Source organism: Vanessa tameamea, chromosome 22, assembly GCF_037043105.1.
Source record: "Vanessa tameamea isolate UH-Manoa-2023 chromosome 22, ilVanTame1 primary haplotype, whole genome shotgun sequence".
NCBI lineage: Eukaryota > Metazoa > Arthropoda > Insecta > Lepidoptera > Nymphalidae > Vanessa > Vanessa tameamea.
The window spans coordinates 1,930,396-1,951,496 of NC_087330.1; the positions used below are offsets into that span (position 1 = coordinate 1,930,396).

General features: G+C 32.6%; 2 protein-coding genes across 5 annotated transcripts; one reads left to right on the forward strand and one right to left on the reverse strand.

Moving 5' to 3' along the window:
- Nucleotides 1–2,174: 2,174 nt before the first annotated feature.
- LOC113402299 (centrosomal protein of 97 kDa) lies at nt 2,175–13,622 on the reverse strand. 2 transcript variants are annotated; one of them, XM_064218516.1, is made up of 15 exons: nt 13,277–13,622; nt 13,051–13,208; nt 12,527–12,671; nt 11,796–11,911; nt 11,296–11,495; nt 10,787–10,870; nt 10,167–10,323; nt 9,379–9,457; nt 8,959–9,270; nt 8,101–8,662; nt 7,266–7,387; nt 6,914–6,999; nt 6,709–6,816; nt 6,548–6,621; nt 2,175–6,179 (listed from the first exon to the last, which is right to left on the reverse strand). In XM_064218516.1, the coding sequence occupies exons 1-15, from the start codon at nt 13,278–13,280 to the stop codon at nt 6,074–6,076; spliced, it is 2,313 nt and encodes a 770-aa protein (XP_064074586.1). In that variant the 5' UTR covers nt 13,281–13,622; the 3' UTR covers nt 2,175–6,073. The 2 variants fall into 2 exon arrangements, with proteins under 2 accessions (XP_064074586.1, XP_064074585.1); XM_064218515.1 differs by having other exon boundaries at nt 11,796–11,906; nt 12,522–12,671.
- Nucleotides 13,623–13,644: 22 nt separating this feature from the next.
- LOC113402301 (GPI mannosyltransferase 3) lies at nt 13,645–20,963 on the forward strand. Of its 3 annotated transcripts, none has more exons than XM_026642506.2 (10): nt 13,645–13,886; nt 14,233–14,504; nt 14,584–14,809; nt 15,351–15,498; nt 15,665–15,793; nt 15,885–16,037; nt 16,521–16,622; nt 16,832–17,011; nt 17,155–17,380; nt 17,906–20,963. In XM_026642506.2, the coding sequence occupies exons 2-10, from the start codon at nt 14,241–14,243 to the stop codon at nt 17,993–17,995; spliced, it is 1,518 nt and encodes a 505-aa protein (XP_026498291.2). In that variant the 5' UTR covers nt 13,645–13,886; nt 14,233–14,240; the 3' UTR covers nt 17,996–20,963. The 3 variants fall into 3 exon arrangements, with proteins under 3 accessions (XP_026498291.2, XP_026498293.2, XP_026498292.2); XM_026642508.2 differs by having other exon boundaries at nt 13,668–13,881; XM_026642507.2 differs by lacking the exon at nt 13,645–13,886 and adding an exon at nt 13,944–13,965.
- Nucleotides 20,964–21,101: the final 138 nt, after the last annotated feature.

A 21,101-nucleotide genomic window follows, 5' to 3' on the forward strand; every position in this document is an offset into this window, starting at 1 on the left:
TAGTTTCACTTCATAGTTTGTTAAGACATTGACTGTTTAGAGTTTTATAAGCATTAATAGATGTTCATATGAATTACTAAATTTAAGTTTGTTGTAGTGTATTTTTCTTAGTTGTAAGATTCCTGTAAAGTGCCGACAGTCGCTAAATAAACCAAATTCTATTATACAATTACTTTGCGAATTTTTAGGAGCTTCAAATGCTTCTGGTTATTAATATGTATACTGTGAATTGTATACTTGATACAGATTATATCGGTAAAAAGAAAAAATAATGAGACAAAAGATTTTCAGGATGATTTTGTAATGGATGAAAGGTATTTGTAACAATAAGCATTAAATTATTGAACACTGAATAATTCCAGTAAATTAAATAAAATTAACATCTACTGATGATTCATAATTAGAAATACATTGAAGTAATAATTTATTTGAACTTATTTTAAAAATGTTAAGAGTAAGGTGAAAAGAAAATGGATTTGAGAAATTGATTGTAACTTGTTTGTTGCCACCTGAAGCCTGAAAGATTCGAAGACAATTGAAGGAATTAGCGATGTTATCTAAAGATATGACCGCATTTGTACCATAGCGGAACAATTACATAATTATTATTCGCAATGTGTGTCCGTAGCTTTACAGAGACTGCGTCAAGGTCGCTTCGCTTGATCCCTCAGATGTGTCCGATCCTTAAATGGGCAATGTTCATTTTTGTAGATTGAAAAAGAATAGCTAAATATGTGACTAGTGAATTGTGAAATGTTTAAATTGAATTTTACTATTCAATAATAATAATAATAATAAATGATAGTACAGTGACGATTTGATCAAACGTACATCGTAAGGTACCAAATGAAAAAGTGCCATGAAATGTTACATAAGCCTTATATTATTCATTGTACTATTTTTTATTATCGCTTTTATATTGTAAGGATATAGCTTTAATGTGGTTCGTCTGTTGGTGAACGTGATAAAAGTTTAATACATAAGCATAATACATTTTGATATTCATAATGTAGGTTCGGTTGAGATAACGGACGGTAATTTAGTTAGCAAAGACTGTTTTCAGCATGATATTGATTCCACTGATTAAGTTACTTTTGTATCATATATCTATTATACGGGATTTTTAAAGAGATATTGACTTTTTATTATTTTTAATACACCCTGTATAGCCTTGTTTATAAATAATATATACTTTACTTTTTAGTACATTTATGAATATATGTTCGAGTTTATATAGGTGAAGGACGATCACTCATGAAAAGACACAATAACAGCATTCGTATGTATTGTAACAGCTCACGTAAATAACTTCAAGACCATTTTGACTTGATATTCATTCCAAAAATTGGTTTCAAACAGTTTTGTGTACGGCGCACTGATTTTTTTTGTGTATATTTCATGAATTTGAAAGTGTGATAATGTCTAGACTTGCACACTAATTTCACTAAAGTCTCGCTATATTTTCTTGTTATACATTGAACTATCTCAAGATTAAATTGCAAATCAAACCGGTTCGAAATTAGTTTAAGATAATAACAGTGTTCTTTATCAACCACAATTGAAAATTTTAGTAATGTGTAAAGTTGTGCATCTCTTAAAAATGAAGCTACCCAAGTTTCAGCTTGATGTAAATATAATAGAATAATTACTAAACATTTTTAAGTTAAATGATTTAAAAAAAAATATAATAATGATATAGAAATGTACTAAAAGCTACAAAATAATAAGAAAGGTCTTAGGTACAAGGCGGCAAACAAATCTTCTCATCAATCTAGGGCATTTATCAGACTCAAAATAAAATCTTGTCAAAAATAAAAGGTCCGTGAATTGTGGCAAATAACAGTATTAAATCAAGAATTTTATTGCTCATCTAATCGAATACACGATAAGAAAATTATACTTCACTCTAAGCCCCCTCGTCACCACCAAAAACCCATTTTAATAATTTACATCTTTGAGTAAATATTAAAGTTAGAATTATTTAACTCTTAATAATAGTAGTGAGATATGTCAAAGATATATATATTTTTTAAAACACATGCCATTGCATAATTATTTGGTTTTGTGGTTTGTGATACCACTACTAGTTCCATGAAATCAAACAATAATTTGACATAAAAATGCAGACAGAATATTAAGTATTAATTATATGTCATAGTTAAAAATAAAACACATTATTATTTTTAAAATGGTTTTATAAAACACAATAAATACAGGCTCTAAAGTAATGACAACAAAAAGGTGGGAACGCATTAATTGAAGTGGACAGGACGGCAAGTTTGGAACACTGACTTTATAATTACTGTTGAAACGAATAATACATATTGTCCATTGGCAGTTCATTATATTTGATTATCAAGAATTGAACAATGTTTGAATTTTTTTAAATTTTAATAATCAATATAATAATTCAAGTTATATGATGTAAGTAATTATTAAGTCATAACAAGATTGTACACATCACAGGGCATGAAGGATAACAATACAACACATCACGTACAATCAACAATGATTACAGACACCACTGTTCATTTAAATAAAATAAAATAAATTACATACTTTTGTGCACCTTACAATTGTACTTCATAAGCTAAGCAAGCATTTGAAAGCAATTCGTTCTGATCTTTGGTAATAAAAGACAAGCATTTATGTGATCCAGTTACTGAAATGAATAAATCGTTATATACTAGATAATATTGTCACCAACACCAAGTGTGCAAAATTTCAGCGCAATCGGTTGGATACTTAAGATCTGCAATAAGAACCTTAACCGATTGGAACTGGTTTCAATTGAGCTTTATTTGACCCACACAATAATAGATAAAGTTCAATAATATTTAAAAGTACATAGTATTCGCATATACTGTTCGGATATCGTATGTATTAATGTATAATTACTTCTTGGATTGCATTGTGTATTTATACAGATAAAAAATACTTTAAAGCAACAATAGTCACCCAACTTATAAATAACTTTATTTAAAAGTTAAACTAAGTCGATGAATCAATCCGTTCACAGTTGGAATTCCTGTAATTATTGTACGTGGTTTGAAAATGAAGATCAACTTAAAAGGAATTTATATATTACATTACAAGAAAATACATATATATGCCTGTATTTAGCATGTTGTGTTAAATAAGTTTTTGTAAATATTAAAGGCCTTCCTTATAAACGCTGTTTGGCAGAAAATTAGTTAAACACATATTTTTCTCTTTCTGTCATTATTAAATCGACATTCGAAGGAAGAAGACAGCATCGTTTAACAAATCACTTCGTAAACAATATTTATAAGCAAAGTCATAAAAGTGTATAATTAACAACCGACCGCGACGCTAATTTTTATTGCTTCACAACTCGACTCAGTCATTCGACGGATTTTTACATTTGTACCGGTGTTTATAGAAAAATAATTATTATGTTACATTTTCGACAAATCTAAATCATTTCGCAGTCGGAGTAGTCACGAGTAGTTAATACACATCTATTGCATTATACTAAATACATGAAAATTATGCGTTAAAAATGACTAGGAGAATGTACATAGCAGTTAAACTTAATACCGTTTGGATCAATTCAATTTTTTTTTTTATAATTATTGTCAGATATGTATTTGTAAATTACTAATTTAATATTGCAATTTAAATGTTTGTTTTAAAAATATCGTAGTTTTTTAATTAATCCGTTTAGAATTTGCTTATTGAATTGTGGATCCAAACGGAATATAGAAAATAATACAAAATTTTCAAGCGTAGTAAGATACGGTGCCTTAACACCTTAAAACTAATCAAAAAGTGACAAAAAAATATAAAGCTTCGATACAAGGCATGTACTTCACCAAATTAACTTATACTAAGAAATAAATAAAAAAAGCAAATGTTTACACAATAATAAGGGAGCCTTCTGGAGCAGAATAATTTAATTCCTCTCTATATCACACGAAAGTGGTACCTTAGACTGTTCCTGCCGAGCTAATGACATTTAAAAAAAAAAGAAAAACTAAAAAAATTAACACATCATTTAAGCAAATTGAAATTATTTTAGTAAAAAATGTTGCCATATTAAATTATATTCAAGCATTATGTTGAAGTATTGATATTACAATACTATTTATTTCCAGATGAAGACTCCCATAACCATTCATAACTTTTACAAATATTCATAAACATTATCTAATACTAAAAAATAATCTAATAAAACCTATTAAAGCTACTCTAAAAATGTTCGACAAAACGAAACAACATAACTTGGTTTCAACATAATTTGGTTCAACAACACTAAAATATATCTAAAGTAATAAGTTCGTCGATTTCTAAAATCTTATTTTACAAATAAGTTGTTAAAATTAGTCTTTGTATATTTACACGGAAAGCTCAATAAGTCCACGTTAACATTGATCCTTCGAGCTGGATATCATAACATGAGATTTTGTTATATTGAGTATTCGTAAATTTTATAGACCCAGGGATAAATAGGGACTAATTAGTTAATTTTGATTTACTTTCAAATAATTTTCATTGAATTTTCAACAAACTGAATAGACAGTACAGAACAGTACAGTTGAGAAAAAAAATGTAAGTAACAATGGAGTTCTAGGTAGAATATTTAGTTAAATGAATATTGCTTTGCTGATCGCGAATATTATTATTCATATGGGATAATCCCAAGTTTTTATATAAAAGATGTTTAGTGGCAGTGTCAGTATTATATTATGAATATTAGATCCAGCAACGACCAGCTGCTCAATAAAAGCTGCTTTTCTCAAATGATACGATTTACAGCCTTATCCCTAATGCATGTATGCTTTTTAAAAAAGTAAAGGTTTTAATCATAAGCAAAGTCGGATCTGTACTTTTGTAAAGGGCATTGAGACCAAAGCGTCGCTCGCTAGCTCAGCTCGACCCACAGATAATAAACATTTCAATATGCGAAAAGCTTAGAAATTAGGCTAAAATCAATATGCGCAATGACTTCAAAAAGTTATCCTTTTTATTATCTTGCAATAGCGATTTTTGATTTAAACGTATAAAGATAGTTTCTGAGTAATTGCCTATTAAAAAAAACTGTTCCGTTAGACTACAGCCATTTCCGAATGTTAATATATACTGGCTATAATAAATTAAAATTATTATTTTTAATTTTTTGTTAAAAAAATGTTCCATGTGAATTGTAGACTTATATCAGATTCGTATTTGTTCTATGATTTTAAGAATGTGTGTACAAATATTACAATACATATTTAGTTAAAGAGTAATCACATTTCAACTTAATCTCTATGTCTATAAGGTTCAAACTTAATTAATTGTTTTAATTTATTAAATGCTATAATTAAGTTACAAAATGAACTCTTGTGTTATTGTGAAAAACTAAAACAAATTATTCTAACATTCGAGTGTGTGTGTCGTTCTTTTTTTATGAGTTATCGATAAAAATATAAGGTGATAACGTAATGAGATGTTTGTTTCTTTTTGGTTATTACTTATTGTATATAAAAAATAAATAACTAAACCTAATGTCATGAAGTTTAACTAAAATTGGAAACTGTAAAAAACTGTTTTGTGAGATAGAAATAAATTAGATACGAAACACTTACTTTTCTTAACACTAATTCCGACACTGGCAACTTTTAAAGATAAATATTAACACTTCGATAAGTAAGAAAGAAATATTCGCATGCTCGCGAATATCAATCTCAAAAAAATATAAAAATAATTTAAAATTTTTGTCTTTTTCCGTCTTTTTGTGTTAAAATCACAGATAAATAATAATTTCAAATAATTTAGCTATTATTAAACTAAATATTTACTTCCGAAATATCTTGTTTTTCAACAGCAGTGCGTGAAATATAAATAAGCTCGTTGTATAACTGCGTTTTTTCTTTATAAAATGTTTTCTAAAAATCTATCGCTATCCCTTTCTTCTTTTGTTTTTCTAGTATAAAAGAAAGGGATAAAAATAGTTTTAAGTAACTCGGCTTTAGCGCTAGAGTGGGCATTGTGACATTAAAGTCGTATTGTTAAAGCTACGCATGCGACACTGGACCGTGGTGCTTAAGCAATAAAGCGTGTATTAGCATCAGTCGGTAATTATTTCCCGTTCGTTGTGGTTCTCTATGCTCGGCTCTTCTATGACGGACTCCGTGCGTTCTATGTCTAGGTTGTCAACTTCAGTGGGTTTATCGCTAGAAGTAATAAAAAATGTTATTAATAAATCAACAAATTGGTATGGCTATATATATATATTTATATTACTGTATTTATTATGAGCGATTAGTAATTTGAGTATAAATGTAAATAAATAATTTTGATTTTTTTTTTATAAATATTAATTTAAAATTGAACTATTTATAGATCTTGTTAATTAGCACAAAATAATATTATTCCATAATTCATAATACAGTCGGGTATAAAAATCACAAATTCAAAATTTTAATGGGAAAAGATGCATGATTTCAATTTTTTTTAATTAGTCATTAAAATATAAAGTCAATCAATCGGGTAGAACACGATCGGAGTAAGGGTGACGAGGCGTGCGGGACAATCGACTCACGTGCGCTCGGCTCGCGGGGCGGACGCCGACAGCGCCAGCGACTGCGGGCGCCGCAGCCAGCCGCAGCGCTCCTCCTGACACACAACAGGTCGGACGTTAGTGGCGGGCTCGAGTGCGCGAGTGCGCGAGTGCGCGAGTGCGCGAGTGCGGTGCGGCGGTACCTGCGGCGTGAGCACGGCGCTGATGTCGGTCTGCGTGGCGGCGGGCTGGGCGCGCGTGCGGCTCACGGCGCGCAGCACCTCGCGCACGCAGCCCTGCAGCTCCGACACCTGCGGGAGCCCGGTGTCATATCAAAAGCACGCGGGTAAGTTGGACTGCAGCGGGATTGCGCGGGCGAGGATTGACATAGTATATTTCATCGATCACCTGGGCTTGTAGCGACACGCACGTCTCCGTGAGGTGCCGGAGAGCCTCCGAGTTATCTTCAGACTCTGACACTCTGTTCTTAGGATCTGAAACAATTGTTCAACTATAATATTTATTCCATTGAGACCAACATTGAAAAAAGAACCAGAGGCAAGAATAAAGACAGTGTGATGTTCTTTTATTAAAAGTAAAAAAAAAATCTTAATTAAATTAATGTTCCAATGTGGTGGATACACTGGCAGTTAAATTTCTTTCGACACATGCAGGTTTCCCTACGTTGTTTTCCTTTACCACAGAGCACGAGATGTGCACGATGTCTGCTCGAAGTAACTATTGGTTGAATCATATTTACCAGTACTCTGCAAGGTGGATACTTTTTTCCAGAGCGCGTTAATCGCCTGCATCTGCAATTGCTGTATTTTCCTCTCGCTTTCTAACGCTGCTTTCGTCGCTTCCATATCGCACGTTAGACGCCTTTGAAAAACAATTGTAAAACGTTTATCTATCCTTTGTAAAATGTTCTTAACCCTTTTTCTATAAACAACCTGTTTAATATATTTTTATGTGTATCAATATAATATAACGCAAATTTTAAAATAGAACAATATATAGATAGATATTCTTGGGGCAAGGTATCCGCTTCTATAATAAAATTCCGCAGACATTTTTAACTTTGCTGTTTCATAGATTCAAGTCAATTGTAAAAAATACATCGGTAAAGAAGGCATATTATTCGATACAAGATTATATTGATGATAAAAAAGCGTGGAGTCAAAACTTGTTGACTTTCAGACAGGAGACATAACATACATTTATAATTGTATGTATGCATTTATATTATATGTGTGCAAGTCATTTTATGGCTACTTAGATAAATTAAATAAAAATATAATTTCAAATTAAATCTTGCTTTTTGTAACAATGTCCCCAGCAACCACGCTATTGAAAACAGATTAGGACAGCACGTAGAACATAGATCAAAACTTGATGACTTTATTTTAAGCTAACTTTGTCACTTGATGCTCTCAAAATAATTTCATAAGCAAGTTATAATTAATTACTTAGATTATAATAATTAATTATAATAATTAATTAGAACATTTTTTAATATTACTTAAACAATGTAATATTAAATATATTACTTTATTATTTTGTCAATGAGTAACACAATTATACAATTGTCTTACTGTATGTGCTGTCTCGCTCGCGCAGCTTGAATCGCATGCAGTATCCTCAAGGTATCTTTATTCAGGTTCCTGCTCCTATAACCCCGCCACATCTTCTGTATAGTGACGGCCGCCATCGTCTCCACACTCATCTTCTTCTGCCGCCTCTGATTCGACGCGAGTTTTATAACTTCCAGCTTATCAGGGTCGATATTGTCTTCCCTATCACTCATTCCATTCATTCTCTTTTCGTTTTTCACCTCTACCTTCGAGAGACTACCTTTTCGTTCGATTTTCGACCTTAACTTAGGGGAGGAGGTCGCACTTTTCGTAAGTTTTGGCGAACCTTTAAAGTTTTTATTGATCGATGGTCTCCTTTCCTCATTGATACTGCTGTTGCTGGATTGCGAGGAGGTGTTTGACACGCTGTTAGCAGAATTGGTACATTTTGGTATGGTTTTTTGGATGTCGTAGATGGGATCCTGGTAGTCGGGGCTCATCAAGGATTCCGGTACTGGGACCATTTTCGAAGCGGCTTCCAGAGATTGATTTACAGGCTTAGTCTGTGGTATCGTTTGACATTCTGCGAAAGGAATATTAAATTTGAGGTTTTGCTCTGTGATAAAATAAAAATACTTAAAAGGATAAAATTGTGTATCCCATGTTACTATAGAAACAAAAGGAACTAGGTATAACAAAATTTCATTTCTCGTGTTTAGGCTTGATGATGACGTCATTTTGACCTAATTCGGCCACGGCGTCATTTTCAGTAGTAGTCAAGTGAAAAGGTCTGGGACGGGACCGAATGTTATATTTGTCAACGTATACAAGTGTGCGCTCCAGGAGCTGCGGGCTGTAGAAAGTAGCGGGACACTATACCTGCAGCGCGGCGCTCGGAGTGCTGCGGGACGGGGATGCGCTCCGAGTGCGGGCCTGGGATACGCTCCGAGTGCTGCGAGACAGGGATGCGCTCCGAGTGCTGCGAGACAGGGATGCGCTCCGAGTGCTGCGAGACAGGGGTGCGCTCCGAGTGCTGCGGGCTGTCGAAGGTGGCGGGCGGGTGCGCCGGCAGCTCGCCGGAGCACGAGGCGGACATGGCGTGTGAGGGCGAGCCCTTGTGCGCGAGCGCGGCGTGGAAGCTGGAGCTCAGGCGGTCCGGCGAGCGCCCCACGTGGCGCTGCGATATCCGAGCTGGACAATGTGTAAATTGTTTTGAATATCGAAGCAGAGATGTTTATCATAATTAGCAGTTTCTGATAGAACTTTCTTAATTCTAATATCCTCGTGTTGACAACTTACACTGCATCCTCGGCGATTGTATTCTAGACTTCACCGGGCTGTGGTTCTGATCTTTGAGCTGTTGTTGGTGATGTTGAGCCTGGTGGTAGTCATATTTGAGCAACTTTTAGTAATAATAGATAAACGTTTTATAAAGCATATAGTCTAGTAATAGCTGATACTGTTGTAAAAGTCATCTGCTTGCTGGAATGAGAGGAATAAGACGATCAAATCTCACCAAAAATGCTTCACAATAATCATAAGAGAAAGTCCATAAGTTCACCGTGCTTGGACGCATATATTCACTACGTATTTAATACATTAATGAGTGGACATTCTCGGCAACCAAGTCACCAAGGCACCAAGGTACGTACTTACAATAATTCAACCAGGTGTTCTTACTACCTTTTTACATGAATTTTTGGACTTTGTCGACAATATCTGACGAATGTCTGCAACTAATTTTCGGATTGGCCGAGAAAAATTCGGCACCCGTATCAGTTATTATGATCTGAGCAAATTTTGTTTGAAAAAGTTTGATTTTACTTTATTAAATTAGTATATTGCTGAATAACGAATGGATGGATAATTAATCATAAATTAATTACTTTCTAGGGTAACAAAACGGATATACTTTTACTGAGTTCCATATTAGTACTACAAAAGCATACGCCCACCTTTTTCAGACCCCCTCGTGTTCAGGTCATTAAAATATCCGTGATAAGAATCACTCCATCGCATCAGAAGGTTGATTATTTCACTCACAAAGACTCGTTGATTGACACATGCTACAACCCCGGCCGGCTCACCTTGCTGAGGATGAGGCGCAGCTTGCGCTGGTCCTCCGTCTCCAGCGCGTCGGCCGTGAGCGGGCAGCTGGCGGCGAGGTACTCGCACAGCTCGCGCTGCTGCCCCGGGTGGAAGTGCCGGCCCTTGCCCTGGCTGTACAGCCACTCCGCCTTCAGGCTGACGGCAGATTCAGTGTCAGAGCATACCGATTTAGAAATCGTACCCTAACTATATCTAATAAAATTGGAGTGTATGTTTGTAATATTAAAATGACCGCTTCTTACTAAATGCATATGTATGCATGCACGGTACATATACCAAAATAACATTTTTTTCAATTTTTGTCTGTCTGTTTGAGCCGGCTAATCACTGGAACGGCTGGACCGATTTTAACGGGACTTTCACTGGCAGATAGCTGATGTAATAAGAGTAACTTAGGTAACTTTTTTAATATATTCAAACGCACACGAAGTCGCGGGCACAGTTAGTACCTATTAATTATAAGGTATCGTTTTTGTAAATGCAATTGGCATTATACACTTTTACTCTCTGAAATGAAGAAACTGTTACAACTCAAATAGATATAATAGTAACCATATTTTTTGCAAATTATATGTTTAACAGATAATCCACGACTTACCTCTCTATAGCGCTTACTATGAAGCCGTCAATCGATTTGACGCTCATTATCCAATTCAGAACAAAGGGACGGTAATCGAAGCCTCTGTTGTTTTATGTTAAGAAAATAGCTTCATAAAGTATGATATACATATAGTTACAGCAAAATTACTTGCTGGTAGGGCTTTGTGCAAGCCCATCTGGGTAGGTACCTACTCATCAGATATTCTACCGCAACAACAGTACTCAGTATTGTTGTATTCCGGTTTGAAGGGTGAGTGAACTACAGGCACAAGGGATAAATCTTATTACCCAAGGTTGGTGGCGCATTAGCGATGTAAGGAATGGTTAATATTTTTACAGCACCATTGTCTATGGGCAGTAGTACAATACTTACCATCAGGTGGCCCATATGCCATAAAAAAAGAACATAATATTTAAGTTCTATGTTGTTCTCTGTGTCTGTTGGCATTACATTAACATATAAGCTACCAACAGTATACCAATTTCAAAAATATATTCAAAGGATACAGCTTATCCTTTCCAGCCATTGCGACACAGGGATTGCCTTGCATAGTGAAACTATCTAGCTGGCTCAGATGTACCAGGTGCGAGACCTCGTTCAGGTCTTGGATATTGTTGTGAGCAAGTCCCAGGTGCGATAGCTGAGTGGGCAGGTAGCGCTCACACTGCCGCATGTCCATTATACGGTTACGTTCCAAGTTGAGATGCTGTATAGAAATACCAATGAAACCACAGTAATGAAAATAAATTAAGAGTTTTCATAACATCAGACTAAAACTGTATAACATATGTGTGTATTATATGTACAATACAAAAAAAGTTCAAATAATTCCATACATACGATATAATCACAAATAAATATTCGAAAACATATAACAATACATATCTAATCAATTTAAAATTCAGTTTTGTGTGATTTAATGTTTGAAATAAGACATAGAATTGTTTAACTAATTACAACCAAAACAACATTTACAGGTATAACTATGTAAAAGAAATTAAATTACCTTCAAATCTTTCAGATAGGATATATCAGCTATGAAGGATATCTGATTGTTGGATAGATCCAAGTGTTCTAAATGAATGTTGTGGTTCAGATGTTCTATTGACTTAATATTGTTACCTTAAAATAACAATACATGTAATATAAGTTTAACATATACTTCAGAACAAAACCACCTCCCATCTACCATCAGAGGAGGTTTTGACAAGGATTGCGGGATATGCATATTGTAGACTTCCATCTGATACATGCAACCTGCATCCTTACAAGGTTTTCCTTCACCACTGAGTACAAGATCATTTATTGACACAAATTAGGCAAAAAAATAATTCATATACATATTTAATAATACAAAAAATAAAATTAAAAGGTCTGAAATTGTAAAGTAATGGCAATTTTTAATTGAATATGGCCATGTACAAGTTAACAGACAAACATTAACTTTTTTTTGTTTCTTTGATTGTCTGAGGTTATCTGCGAAATGGTCAAAAATTACAACAAAGTATATCAGGGAATATTTTAAGCTACAGTTACAGTATAGTAGTATATATTTCATTGAAATTGGTTGAGTATATCAACAGTATTAGCAGGTTACATTAATATTGGTTTACCGTTACTTCAGGCATATTAAAATGACTATTATAACTAAAAACTATTCTGAAATAACAAACAGATAGACAGTCACTTTCACATTTACAATATCAGTCTGACTAGGAAAAATCACATTCAGCTTACCAGCTAACTTCAACACTTTCAAATATAGCATGTCTTTCAGCCCTTCTATTTGCAATATGCCATTGTTGTTTAGAGCAAGAGTGCGAATGTTGGTCAGTCTGGACACTCCATGCATACGGACGAGAAAATTGTTGCATATTGACAGCTGAAACCAATTAAAACAATAGTCATTTATTTTGTTGTTGCATCTTATTATTGTACAATTTAAATTGATATCATTTGTAAACAGTTGTCTATTTCATTTTTTTTTAAATAAGATACACAACATTGTCAATACAGTCGACTTTATAAATAAAAAAAAAAAAAAACGATTTCAATATATTATTGTTTATCATTATAAGTTGTTAATCTGTTTAATGGTAATGATTTGTTTTGCATTATGTGTGTTGTATGATTAATTTAATTGAATTATTCTTGTCAGATGATTGAATAATTAATATAGCCTCGTTTATTTACACATCACTGAGATTTGTGAAAATGTCGATGATGTTATTTATCAAATATCACTATAAAAAACGTATTACGTTTTCAATTCGATTGTAGGAATCGATGTTATCCAGGCGCTGAAGTTCATTTTGGTCAAGGATTAAATTTATAATAGCTTTGGATTCTTCCGGAGGCGCTTTCTCTATTTTCTTCAGCCCACGCCTCGACAAATCAAGCGTCTCATTGTTAGAATCAACTGCAACAAAATTAACTGATATAAAAAACCAATATATTTAACAAAGCAGCCTTAAAATATCTGCTTACCCATTTTTAACAAATCTTCAGCATGTTTTGATTTTAAATAATCCTAATGTTAGTTTTCCATAAAAATCAACATTCGTAAATTAACGTTCCGAACACCAAAACAAACTTCGAGTAATTGTCATTGATTTAAATTTGTTTTAATTTGTTAAATAGTGTTAAAGCGTAAATAATATTATATTCTTTTAAAAATGAGGTTAATAAATGTATATAATATTTATCGTGAAATTTAATAAAATAATTGGTAAATATATAATATTATTTTCGACACGCCTTAGTAACAAGCTTAAAAATTACATCTTGATTCTTGATTAGTTTTGGAACCGTCCCGAAATGACATAAGATTGGCTAATGGCGACATTCATACAACGCAGCCCAATGTCACATCTTTAATATTGAAATCTAAACTCTTAATTGGAAATGAACTCTAATTTACAAAGTACATTAAATACACATTATATTTTTAAGATTATCTTACAACGCAAAAACATTAATATTTTTACAGCTCAATAATTAAGCTTAAATGTAGTCTTAACTTTTATAGCAACTGAGCGCTGAAGTGTGGAGTTGTGGACAACACTACGTTTTACAGCGGCGGTGTATTTGTGGTGAGGTTAGTGTTAGTTAATATTACGGAATATTTGTTTTCGTTCTAAATTAACAATAAATAAATACAGTAGACGTGCTTTAAAGTAACTAATATTGAATTATAAACAATTACAAATAATTTAAAGGTGGCATTCATTCAGCTTTATCCTTAATTAAAAAAGGACGCTTTAGTTGACATTTTTTGGATCAACTTATTTAACTTCTGTTATAGTGGTTTATTTAAATTCTAATTAGATTTAATTAATTTTAGTCATAAAATTACAAAATATATTATAAAATTAGTAAATACTTAAAAAGCCAGGCACGTTTTAGGGGTCTATTTATAGCTGATACTATGTAACCTCTTTTAGGCGGGAGAATGGTTTTGGCAAAGGGCCTGAGGCCCGCGCAGGTTGTGTTGGGGATATTAGCAGTACGTATTCTCTCCGTATTCTTGGTGCAAACTTGGTACGTGCCTGACGAGTATTGGCAGACTTTGGAGGTAGCCCATAAACATGCATTCGGCTATGGAGAACTGACCTGGGAGTGGCAGAAAGGCCTTAGAAGTTACTTATATCCAAGCGTTGTAGCAGTTTTATACACAATTCTTAAATTCACTGGACTTGATTATGCGGATGCAGTGGTAAGTATTTTTACTATGAACATTAAAGGAAAAATGTTTAAAAAATGCTACGAATATACAAAATCTGTTTTTGTTTAAGGTCTTTATGCCACGCATCTTCCAAGCTATTATAAGTACAGCAGCGGACTATAGCTTTTATAAATGGACTGGCAAACGAAAGTGGGCCCTGTTTTTAATTTTGTCATCTTGGTTTTGGTTCTATACATCGAGTAGAACCCTCTTGCAGACCTTGGAAACCTCTCTGGTGGCCATTGCAATGTCAATCTTTCCATTTAAAGCGGGAAAACTTGGTTATTACGAAAATGGTAAGTTTGTATTATGATTACTATTTAAAATCTATAAAAACATTATTTATATTCGTTAACGAGCGAATATTTAGTTGAATTAAAGTCTGAATGTAATCAATGCTTTAATTAATTTTTCCTTATATGCAAGTAAGCAGGACTTGTAATACTATGTTGTCACAAAAAAATTTAATGACATAAAAACAAAAACATTGACTCAAGTGTATTTAAATTACTTCTGCATTTATAGACATATTTAATCTCATATAAATACCTAGGAAATAAAAAAGTTATAATTAAAATGCAGGAACAATATCAGTAAGTAGTATTTTATATCTAAAAGGTTTTAAATATTTATGCTTTTGATACAAATCCTCCTTACAGCCAATAAGTATATTCCGAAATACTAAACCTTTGTGGATTAGGATAATACATAATGACTAATATTTTAAGAACTAATTGGTCTTTTATCCACTAGCCAAAGTAATTGACTAAATCAATTCTACATCTTATTTTTGTTTGTTAATGAGGTGTATTTCAATAATTGATTGTTTAACTTCAGAAAATAATAACTGGATATGGCTGGCATGTTTATCTGTGTTTGTGCGGCCAACGTCAGCTCCAATATGGCTAGTTCTTGGAGTATACAATGTCATGACAACCAGACAGGGACGACTGAAGCTTCTTTTGAGAACCTATATGCCTATTGTGTAAGTCATATAAAACTACTCATAATCTTAATCATTTAAATAAATTAAGTGATATATTATCATTACTATCATAAAGTTTTTTTTATAATTTTTCAATTTCTGTAGGATTGTGTATTATATGTTTTTTTCTAAAGCATAACTAATGTTTTCTTTTTGGTCCTTTCAGAGTCCTATCTGGTGGAGCTATGGTGGCTCTAGACTCATACTTTTATGGTAGATTGATAATCACCCCTTGGGAATTCTTCAGGTTTAATGTGCTTCAGAATATTTCCACCTTCTATGGCAACCATCCATGGTGAGTTTTGTTTATGCCAACATACATTTGAAACTTTTACCTTTTTTTTTAGTCAACTTTTAATGTAACTTTTAATTTAATCTTATTTTAGGCATTGGTATATAACACAAGGTCTTCCAGCAGTACTTGGTATTAATATTTTTCCATTATTCTGGTCAATTATGTCAATAGTCAGAAGACCAAGTGAGAATAGGATTGGACTGGTTCTGTTAGCAGCCACTTCTCTCCATGTTGTAGTACACAGGTATTTATTTATTTTAAAATAGAATTACATACATTAACAAAATAGAATAAAATTGATATAAAAATAAATCTATGTAAACCCATATTTACTTTGATAAATAAAATGCATTAAAATAGAATAGAAATATACTTTATAATACACCGAAAGTATAAAATAAATTACACTCATATCTTGAAGATAGTCATCTCTTCCAAAACTGGACATAAATTTGATAGTGCTAACAATATCTACATTTGGTGAAACTTAATCTAGTTAATATATTTAGCATTCATGAAGTATTTTTTGTAGCTAAATGTAGCTTTATGTGTAAGGAAATTATACAATTTAATTTAAAAAGAGTTTTCTAAAGCCTCGAGAGGAGATTTCAATGTCCAATTAAATATATCATATCTCAAGACCAATATTCTATATTAGGTGAACTATTCTATACTATACACATGTATTAGAAATCTGGCAATTCACATTTATTGTACTTTCTTTCAGTTTTATACCACACAAGGAATTCCGGTTTGTTTTACCTTTGATGCCAATTCTTCTGTACCTAATCCAAGATGTCATAGTACCCTGGAGTAGAAAAGCCAAGAGGTAAGCTACAGTGCTTATTCATTTATAAATTATTATATTTAAATAATATATACAATTATTTGTGGTAAAGAGCTTTCCGTCTAAAATACCAATATTATATTTAGCATATGGTAAGAATGATGAATAAATGTTTCAAATGAATTAACTTGAATCTTATCTGAAGGATTACTGTAATAATTATATCCTGAACATAATACATTTGTCCATAGATGGCAGTTATACACAGTGGCTCTGAGCATTTTTCTTGGAAATATGGTACCTAGCCTCTACTTTGGCATGGTTCATCAAAGTGGTACTTTGAAGGTGATGCCTCTGCTAAGAGATGCATTACCAAACAACCGGTCTTCCATTTTATTCATGATGCCTTGTCACTCCACTCCTCTGTATAGGTAAGCTGTATAAAAACGCGTTCTGATTGTTCCCTTAATTTCATATGTTTTTATATATTGTCCCTTGTTCAGTACTTGCTTGATTGTAATGATGTAAATACTGTTGAAATCAAAACCTCTCATAAAAGCATAAAAATTTTTAGCCACCTACATATGAATGTGTCAACCCGCTACCTCAACTGCGACCCGCCGGCCGCGTCACATACCTACGAAGCGGAAGCCTTCTACCACAACCCCCAGCGCTGGTGGCGGTCGGTGTATGCCACCAGACAGACGCCTTTTCTGGTGGTGCTGTTTGACGTACTGCAAGGCAGAGTGGAGGACCTGCTGAAAGGATACAAGCTTATACATGAACTACCTCACACACAGGTATAATATATGAATTGACAAAATTTTGACTCAGACAGTCAATGAAAGGTGTATGCGCAAAAACAAATATTGCTGTTTATTTCGCCAATCTACCAGAGATGGGCGAGAGAAGGCGATGGTCCAAAGTCTTAACGATCTCTTCGATCCATGGTATTGAAATACAGCAAAGTTTTCAAACTAGCCACTCTATAAAAAAATATAACTGATTAAACTGACACTGCTTAAGAGAAGATTAAGCTTAGCCCACTACATATTAATAGTGACCATGCAGTGGGCAATTATATCTGGAACTAATTCGGCAAGAAAAGACTAAGGCTTGGTTAAAATTCACCAGTTCTATCTCAGCTTTTGCTGCTTTTAGTCCTAATCTTTGCATATGTGAAAAGCTTATATATGTATTTATAAGCATTTACATATCTGTGGTGCAATTTTAAACTAAGAAACAAAGATTTGTTAGTAACATCAATCATTTATAAATCTGCAATGATATATAATTAATTAATTATATATTTATTAATGTTTCAGTACCCTGAAGGCGAAGTAGGAGAAAAAGTGCTAGTGTACCAGAAGATAGAAAGACAAGCGAGTGCACAAACAGATGATATTATTCAATGATAGACCTATAGAGAATATTTAACTGTTAGTAAAATATTCTTTACCCAAATAATAGTTGATGCGGTCTTTCTATTGGCCCTAGTGACTGTTTAAACTAAAATCAGGTTGCACAGTGATGGTATAATGTTCAAAATAGTTGGGATTTTTTGACTACTGTATGTTTTTATTGACTAAGTAGATTTTATTAAATTTTAGATTACTATACAAAAAGAAATGAATATGTCAATAATATAAGTATAAGTAGCTAAGTGTAATGGTAACATTATACGTATTATGATAATTACATTATATTTAAAGCATTTTACATTGAATTCAAATTGCATTTTTACCGTAACAAGAGGGATTGTTACTCTCTTAATTTTTATTTAATAGAAAATATAATTATTATTTATGTGTAATTTCTTTCAGAAAATATAATTTAATTTTTGACATTTCTCTTTTAGATTTAGTATAGGATTATATTCGATTTAGTAATGACAAAAAACGTTTTGGTTTTGGTGTATTTTTATTGAAATAAGTTTTAGAATTTGACGCGTCGCAATTTGTGATAGAAATATTGTATCTTCAACTCGATTGAGTTACTTATGCCCGAGGTAGTTGAATATTACATATATTCATAAAATGTGACAAACTATAATATAACTAAATTGTGTACTGTTGTGATGAGGTCTGGAATCAAAAACATCCATGTAATAGCCATGGACAATTGTTGCTTAAAACGATATATTCAATCAAATATTATGGAATTGATTGGCCTGTTATTAAGCGCTGCGCACGTGGGGAGGGCGGGGGACGTGCAGCGGGCGGTAGCGGAGTTGTATAAACGTACGTACGCAATGAATTCATGGATGGACGGTTTTTCGCCCCTCAATCGCGGGAGGAAACTAAATCTCGACGCCATTCATTCTCGACATATTCATTGATTTGTTGACAGTGATAAATGAATTAATAATATTACATGATGCATTATTACAATTGTCGATTTATAGGTTGTTTTGCAACAATCGTTCATCGTTACTGTAAGAGAAAAATAATTGATGTAAGAAAATCGAAACCAGTGTCTGAAACTAGTGCAACAATTACCATTATGCCCTATGTATTTATATTTATATTATTTAAAAAGCGATATATACTTAGATTTTTGATCCATTGGGATTTTGTAAAAATTAAATATATTTCGCTCAAAATATATTTAATTAAGGGGTATGTGACATTCTGTTGCACACAAGCGCTGAGTTAATTTGACAGGCTTCAAATCTGGCAGATTTATATTTTAATAATCGTAGATAGCAAGTAGTACTACTATATACATTAATCTTTTATTTAGAGATTATGTGTAAACAGAATCAGCCTCAAAGCGTCACGAGTACTTTGAGCATGTTTCGGAATCGCAATATAATGTATACTTCGTTTCTGTTTTATCATCTTATATAAGGCCCCTAGCACATGGCGTATTTTAAACGCGCTGTAGATGCATATTTATGCGTTTTTGTAGATTCGAACGCGCATAAAACGCGATACAAACGCACGTGTGAAGCGTTCGAAACTCGTTTGATCGCCGTATAAAGGGCCAGTGGAGGGGTAGAGGGGGGGGGGCGTGACGAGTTCATGACCAAAAAGTGGAAGATACGAGCGATTAGAGCGCGTCTGTATCGGTGTATCTGCGCGTATACGCGCAGTAAACGCACGGTTGCCGATCGCTCCATGTGTTGAGGTTACAAGGTTGCGTTCAAATCTCGTTTGAAGCGCGTATACGCGTATCATTTGCGCGTTTAAAATACGCCATGTGTTAGGGACCTACGTAATACATACGTACTACGTATACAACATGATTTTACACAATTTCATAAAATCCATGACCAATATTACAGGTTTAATTATAAAATTAACTTGCCAAAGCTACTAAATACTAACAAAATAGATAATGCTGCTTATACACTTCACTCATTTAGACAATATCATAAATTATCACTTTTTTTTGCTACCACCGAAAAGTCCCAATAGATAAGAATGATATTTCTAAAATATTTTAAGAATATGCAATTGAAACTTTGATATAGATTTATTTTATGAATTAATTTTTCAAAATGGTTTTCTATATTGGCTATTAATTGATGCTTATAGTGATAATTTATAAATTTTGATGATTTTTAATTGCAATAATATGTATGTGAACTAGTAGTAAGTATTTTATAAAGAAATTAACTTTATATTACATTAGAGAAACTGTCCCTTATACTAGTATACAGTGGACGTACTTTTAGAAGTGTTAATCTTGGATTATTCATCCCTGTTTTACTCTCATTACACTTGATTAGTATTTATTTTCTCCAGTTCGTCTATAACTATAACCGGACTGTCTAAAGTAAAAATAATTATTTAAGTTGAACTGGTTATTATTGAATACAAATGTAAAATTTCTCAAATTTATATGATTAGTATAAATAATACTTATATATTGTTTTTTTTTTTTGTTAAAATATCTTACTGTCAGTTCACATTTTCTTCGAGTTTTAGATTATTTCATCTGTAGGCTATTTTATACGATAGATATAACTAATGCCTTGCTCAAGAATAAAGACGAGTATTTTAAGATCCTATTGTCTTTTTTAACAACATTATTAATATTAAAAAATATAGGTATAATATTTATACCTAGTAAGATCGTGTTCATAAAAAAACGCTTTACGTATTTGTTCGAATAATTTATAATTTAATGTTTTAGAAAATTTATTGCTGAAATTCATATAATTATTTTCTCACGTGGCAACTTAATATTATTAATAAATTTTATTTAATCGATATAAAAATAATTTTTCAATATACACATACAAATATGTAGACCGTTACTTATGGGAACAATTTTGAGCAATTTTATTTGGTGAATAGTTATGTTGTTTTTTTTGTGTATAAATAAAATATTTCTTCTATGTGAAGTGTGAATTTTAATAAAGATTTTATTTTTAAACGATGTTTTAATTTTTAATCTAAATCTTATTTTTATTTTTTTTGTTTTCTTTTTAAGGCCAACTTTTTTAGAAAAAGTATTAGAATCTTATAAATTTCATTAAACGTAGTCTTGTCACTAAGGAACGTCCATACAAAT